General features: G+C 38.3%; 1 protein-coding gene across 1 annotated transcript in view; it reads right to left on the bottom strand.

Annotated features, from left to right (window-relative positions):
• The window catches only part of MICU2 (mitochondrial calcium uptake 2), a 75,436-nt gene extending 70,825 nt beyond the window's left edge, over nt 1–4,611 (bottom strand). The window contains exons 1-2 of the mRNA XM_009279373.1: nt 4,545–4,611; nt 3,136–3,201 (exon numbers count right to left, since the gene is read on the bottom strand). Coding sequence (XP_009277648.1) covers nt 3,136–3,201; nt 4,545–4,611 — 133 coding nt within the window. The remainder of the gene's footprint in view (nt 1–3,135; nt 3,202–4,544) is intronic.
• Nucleotides 4,612–6,104: the final 1,493 nt, after the last annotated feature.

Below are 6,104 nucleotides of genomic sequence, written 5' to 3'. Positions count from 1 at the left end.
GTGGTGTTGGGTTGACGGTTGGACTCGATGATCTTAGAGGTCTTTTCCAACCTTAATGATTCTATGATTCTAGGTAATGGGGCGCCTGTGTGTTTGTGTGCACACATCCAGGGAGTGGGCAAGCAAGAAGGGAACAGGACTTTCTGAACTACTTAAAAGCTGTGATCAGATTTCTGACACTTTAGTTTTAAATTACTATTTCTCCAGGATGGGGACTGCTAATTCAGTCTCCTCTGCTGAGTTCCAACAATTGCAGAATCAAGCACCAGCAGTTACATTTCCTCCACCCAGCTGACAACATGCCAGGACTTTGGTATGAAGTGGCAAAGACAGCAGGGGAGCTAGCTGATATGATGAACATATAAGCAGTTTTGGGACGATAGCTTCTAGCTCTCAGACAGGGCTCTGAAGTTAAAATAAAAAACATTAGGTTTGGTGTCAGGCTTACGAAGTAGAGGAAAGAGATGGAGGACTGATATTGATACAGGTAGCTCCAAATAATGGGACCCACTACCCTGAGAGTAATGACCAACTCCTTCGAAGTGAAGCACTCTAGGAACAGGAGGGTGGAACTCAAGCTGTGGCCAATAACTAATCAATAGTTATTTCACACTAAGGAAGTGTGAAAGAACAGGTCAGTGGACAATGAGACATCAGAGAGGAGGATGGAGCATTTCAACTTTGTCTCATTATGTTTCCTTTTTCTCTACCCACCATGGTCCCTAACTGGATATGGGGACCATATGTTCATACAATTTGGGGATCTCAAGACAAGGGGTACAACTGGCAAACCTATAGCCATAGCCTGGATACAATTATTATCATAATATATTATATTATACTTAACTATAGTTCTAAATAGAAGGCTGCAACTTGCCATTTAATCCCACGCCGTGCACCTTTGTGTTAGCATTAAGCACTTGTTAGAATACTTCACTGAATGATACAAGCACCTTGTTATAGTCAATTTTAGTTTCCCCTTGTAGTGTGTTTGCTTCCCTCAAACCTCAGGTTTCAATGAAGGTGAGGGGACCAACAAGAAAAAAACCAAAATACTCGTAATTTAGAATTAAAACAGTCATTCTGATATGCAAGGAGAATGAGGGCTACTTCTAAGTATCTCAAGGCAAGGTTTGCTTTGTTTTAGATATGACCATTTCGTATCAATATCACTGCTTTAAGCTTCTTACATAGTATGGAGCTTCATCACGGCCTACAACACAAGCTGCACTGCTGCTGTTCTATGATTCAGATCTGTACATTCTGGAAGACACTGTTTAAAAATAAATCTAATCTAATGAGAACGTTAGCTTATTCTTTTTAAAACTTTGGGGGACAAGTGATTCTGTAATTGCTTAGTTAACAAGATTCAACAAAGGATGCAGATATCAAATGAATAGTTCATAGTTGCTGGGTATTAACATGCAGCATTGTTATTAAAATCACCTCCTTCTTATAATAACATGAGCAATTTTTGCCCGAATTCTGATATGCAAGGAGAATGAGGGCTACTTCTAAGTATCTCAAGGCAAGGTTTGCTTTGTTTTAGATATGACCATTTCGTATCAATATCACTGCTTTAAGCTTCTTACATAGTATGGAGCTTCATCACGGCCTACAACACAAGCTGCACTGCTGCTGTTCTATGATTCAGATCTGTACATTCTGGAAGACACTGTTTAAAAATAAATCTAATCTAATGAGAACGTTAGCTTATTCTTTTTAAAACTTTGGGGGACAAGTGATTCTGTAATTGCTTAGTTAACAAGATTCAACAAAGGATGCAGATATCAAATGAATAGTTCATAGTTGCTGGGTATTAACATGCAGCATTGTTATTAAAATCACCTCCTTCTTATAATAACATGAGCAATTTTTGCCATAAAGAAAAATTAAAAAAAAAAAAAAATGGAAAATTGCTTCACAGTTGTCCTTTAACTAAAATTATGGAATGAAAAGCAATCTTTCTGCACAAATACAAAATAAAAAAGTTTAGACAAGAAGTAAAGAGCTAATCCTACAACGTCTTCAAACCAACTGGATTTTCAAGTTTCGTAAGTCTTGCAGTATTTGTCTGAATTCTGTCTAAAGCTAAACTTGTTACTGATATCAAAGCACTGAATTTCAGCAATCCACAATTTTAACTGAAATAGATAGGTATAAGTTCACACATTAACTGAAGTGTGCCTTGTATTTGGAAGAGAACGTGTACCCATCAGCATTATAATAATGTGTGACTACAGATTCATCAAGCCCCTTTCTTTTCATGAAACTAGCATCCCTGATTTGCAAAACAGCCTTGGGAACAAGGGTCATTTCTTACAAAAGTCAGCTTCAAATACTAGCACAAATGAGATAAGTAAACTTTACAGGATGAAATGCATCAGCTGTGCCATCTCCTACTTTGTTTTTAAAGCTTTTGCAAAATTCCTGATGTCCTGCCACTGTATGAGAAGCTCAGTGTCTGCTAAAAGCACTCTGACCCCTCTGGACACCAGCATGAGCTCAGCACGAGCTAGGCTAGAGCTCAGCTTCTCATGTGTAACTGCTTACTACTTCTGAACAGCGTGTGGCCCTCAGACTGAAAATTCATGGCACTCCAATGGCAGTAAAAACAACTTACACCAGCTACAAAGCTGACCTGCCATCTTTACTATGACAGGTATCTTTAATTCTGCTTTCCCCCCATGTTTTAGCATGGTTACTGTGACAGCCTCTACAGCATACTCCCAAGTATGTTAATGTCATGGTCTTCATGTATGCCTAACTTGTTTTCCCAAATAATTTTGATTCCAAAATATTGGCTGCAGTGACAGGATAAACAATATCTAACCTTTTTTTTTTTTTTTTTCTCCTCCCCCCCTTTTGTTTGGCTTTGTTCCCCCCCCAGCCTCTACAGCATACTCCCAAGTATGTTAATGTTAAAGGAAAAAAAAAAAAAAGACTGTGCAACATTCAGGAGTGCAGAAGTATAACATGAAAGCAAAATGTTTGCAATTATCTCATACCCCATTATTTTGCACTTTAACTTATGGAGGAGCACAAGGCAGACCTCAGTGAAGGTCTGGGAGAGAAACACGTACAGACAAATAAAAAGCCTATCAAAATATTTCAGAAATGCTGAATAAGTTTTACCCCCCTCAATGGTTATGAGAGTAAAGACTGAAATTTCCCCAAGTGGCTCTGTAATCTGCACAAAACCTAAGGAAAAAAAAAATCTGAAAGTTTTTATTAAGATCCTTTTTACTACAGAACATCTGGAAGCTGAGGGAACTGGGCTTTTTCAACCCGGAGAAGAGAAAGCTTCAGGGGGACCTAATAGCAACCTGCCAGTGCCTACACGGAAGTTATCAAGATGACTGAGCTGGGCTCTCCACTGGAGATTCATACAGCTACACCACCAGCATCTCCATTAAATGTGGTTAATCCAGGCCCCCTCTATAACAAGTGGCAAGAATGGCAGTTCTGGAGTGCAATTATAGGGACTTTTTTTAGCTGTCTGGACAGACAGTTCAGAAGATGCAGGGAGGGATAGAGCACCACAAAAAAAGCTGACCTTCCTTCCCACCAAACACGTTTGCACAATTTTGTAAAATGAGAGACTGAAAATCCAGGCACATGTACCAGAGGGTGGAAGCTCAGAGGAGAAGAAGTGGCAGCAGGGGTGTTACACACTTCAGCCAGAATAGAAAGTGTATAAGGAATATAGAGATTTTTACCGTCCAGAGTGAAGGCAGGTAGCATCAGTGGCCACATACTCAAATAGCACATCATGATGACATAAGCCCCTTCAATTGCCACCTTTCTCACAATGTTTTCCAAAACCAACAATAATACCGTTCAAATTGGTTTAATATCAATTAAGGACTTGAACCTGCTACATTTGGCATCAGAGACTAGAAATTCACAATCAAGTTGTAACGACATCGAAAAAGTGATGACTTCAGGTGTAAGCCATATAATTTATAATTTGACAAAAATATTCAATACAATTATTTCTGCAATTTTAATTAAATTGAATGTAGCTGGATGTTTGCCCTTTAAAGATCAGTACTGATGATCTTATTCTTACTCTTCTTAATTTCTTCCTTAAACATACTGCCAGCATTTAATTAAGCTTTGAGAGACATCTTTCTCATATTTTGGTCATCACACTTTTGTTAGCCACACTGCCAACTACAACCCTCATACTGCCTCAGTTCTCCATTTCACCACACAAAACCACTCTCATAACCTAAATAAAAAATATGAGCATAACACTTTACTATGATTATTCTCCAAATCAAAATAATAATTTCAGAAGGTGTTCTGGAGCGTAACTTGCTTTAACTATATCACTTCTTTCCACCAAATTGTTTGCTGTTTCTGGACTACTATTGCCAGTGATCAAGTTATTCCTGAAACTATGGTTTAGGACAGCCCCTAACCCTGAGCAAAAGCAGATCTACTGTCTCAGAAAAGGGGAGACGGGCATCCTGAAGCAGGTACAGGCCATGTCATATGGCTAAATGTAAAATATAGACAAGTCTACAGCAGTAGCTTACATGCTCTTTTAAAACCTGTATCCCGCTCCTTCACCGTTGTTCTCTTCACCAATACGTATCTCTGCATGTCTTCAGCAAGCAGGGATGTCGGACCCACCGAAGACAGTTGGTAAAGGATGGAAATACATGGGAAGAATTAGAGTGCTATGGATTTTTGAAAAAAAGATTAGAAGCATAACTCTCATTTGCTCTGAGAAGGGATAAATGACTGAATAACTATTCTAATCACTATTCCAAACGCCTAACCAAAGATTAAATAAAAATTATGTTCTGAAGAAAAGCCTGATTCAATCACTTAAAATTAAGTTTGATCTTCTTTTAAAGTACCAATCTAAAGCATGCATAGGGGAGCAAGCTTGCTCTCAACAATTCAGTATCCTTCCCACGTCAGTCAAGTCCTGACTAATTTCCAAGTACTTTTTCCTGAGTCATCCAAGGAGTTCTTCAGATAAAAAACATTTGACATTCCTGACGTTTCTAACGACACTGTCAAAGCTCATTTTGCTCATAAAAATGCACGTACAGGGCAAAAAGCAGAGTTTTCCTCTTTAATTCTATTCCACAAAATAAGTTTCAAGTAAAGACAGGTACACTGTAGGAAACAATTATGTATTTAAGGCTGGACTTCAGATATTAAGGTATCTGTAATCTAACACCTCAGCAGTTTCCAACAGTGCAAACTCAAAGCAAGCAGGATACAAAAATTCAAATTTACTAAGAAGCAATGGGTGAGAAGAATCTATTACTATTGCTTGCACAAGATTCTTGTAAGCATAATTTAAAATGACTCTGAGAATGACTTGGGCTTATTTTTGTCTTTAACAGTGTCATATAAGAAGAAATCAAACCAGAAAGAGCTATGCTGCATTAACCTTAAGGCTCGGGCTGAAATTCCATCCTTAACTCGTTCTATTGTGTGTGGGTACAGCCGGGGCTTCAAACACTGGGTGTTCCCACATGCTCCACAGCACCCCCCGCACAACCGAGTGAATTAAGAATGAAGTTTCAGCTTCAACTTGGAATTTAGTTGCCTTTGTGGTTTTATGTCAAGCCTCCAACACCGATTTGAGCTTGTCCATGGTAAAGCTATGACAGTTGATGGTAAATTAGAATTGAATGACATAAAAAGGGCTCTAGAAGGATGCAAGTGTTTTTCTCTGCAGTCAACATGGCAAGGGATCAGCAGCTGACCAGCTACTGGCGTCTGTAAGCATTACCAAAGACTATGGTTTCCTTCTTGGCTTCCTGCACTGAGAAATGCCTAAGGGCAACAACATTACTTCTTACAATTAATTTTCAGATTGATGTAATGAATCTGTTTATCAGTCTCTTAATTTAGGATGCCAGTAAAGAATTCATGGTGTTCAATTTTTGGCTTTGATTTTTTTGGTACGAAAAATAGCAAGCTTAAGTCAAGTCAAAACCTTGTATTTACTGTATCTTTGAACTATTTTTTTTAAAAAATACATTAAATAAAATTGAAAGGTTACATAAATAAAACCTTGATAACCCTTACCTGTGATTTTTGTAACACTGCTGATCACTGTGATGTGATTTTGG

Source organism: Aptenodytes forsteri, unplaced genomic scaffold (genome assembly GCF_000699145.1).
Source record: "Aptenodytes forsteri isolate BGI_AS27 unplaced genomic scaffold, ASM69914v1 Scaffold307, whole genome shotgun sequence".
Taxonomy (NCBI): Eukaryota; Metazoa; Chordata; class Aves; order Sphenisciformes; family Spheniscidae; genus Aptenodytes; species Aptenodytes forsteri.
The sequence above is the reverse complement of the archived record's forward strand: the minus strand, read 5'-3'. Positions and strand labels throughout refer to the sequence as shown.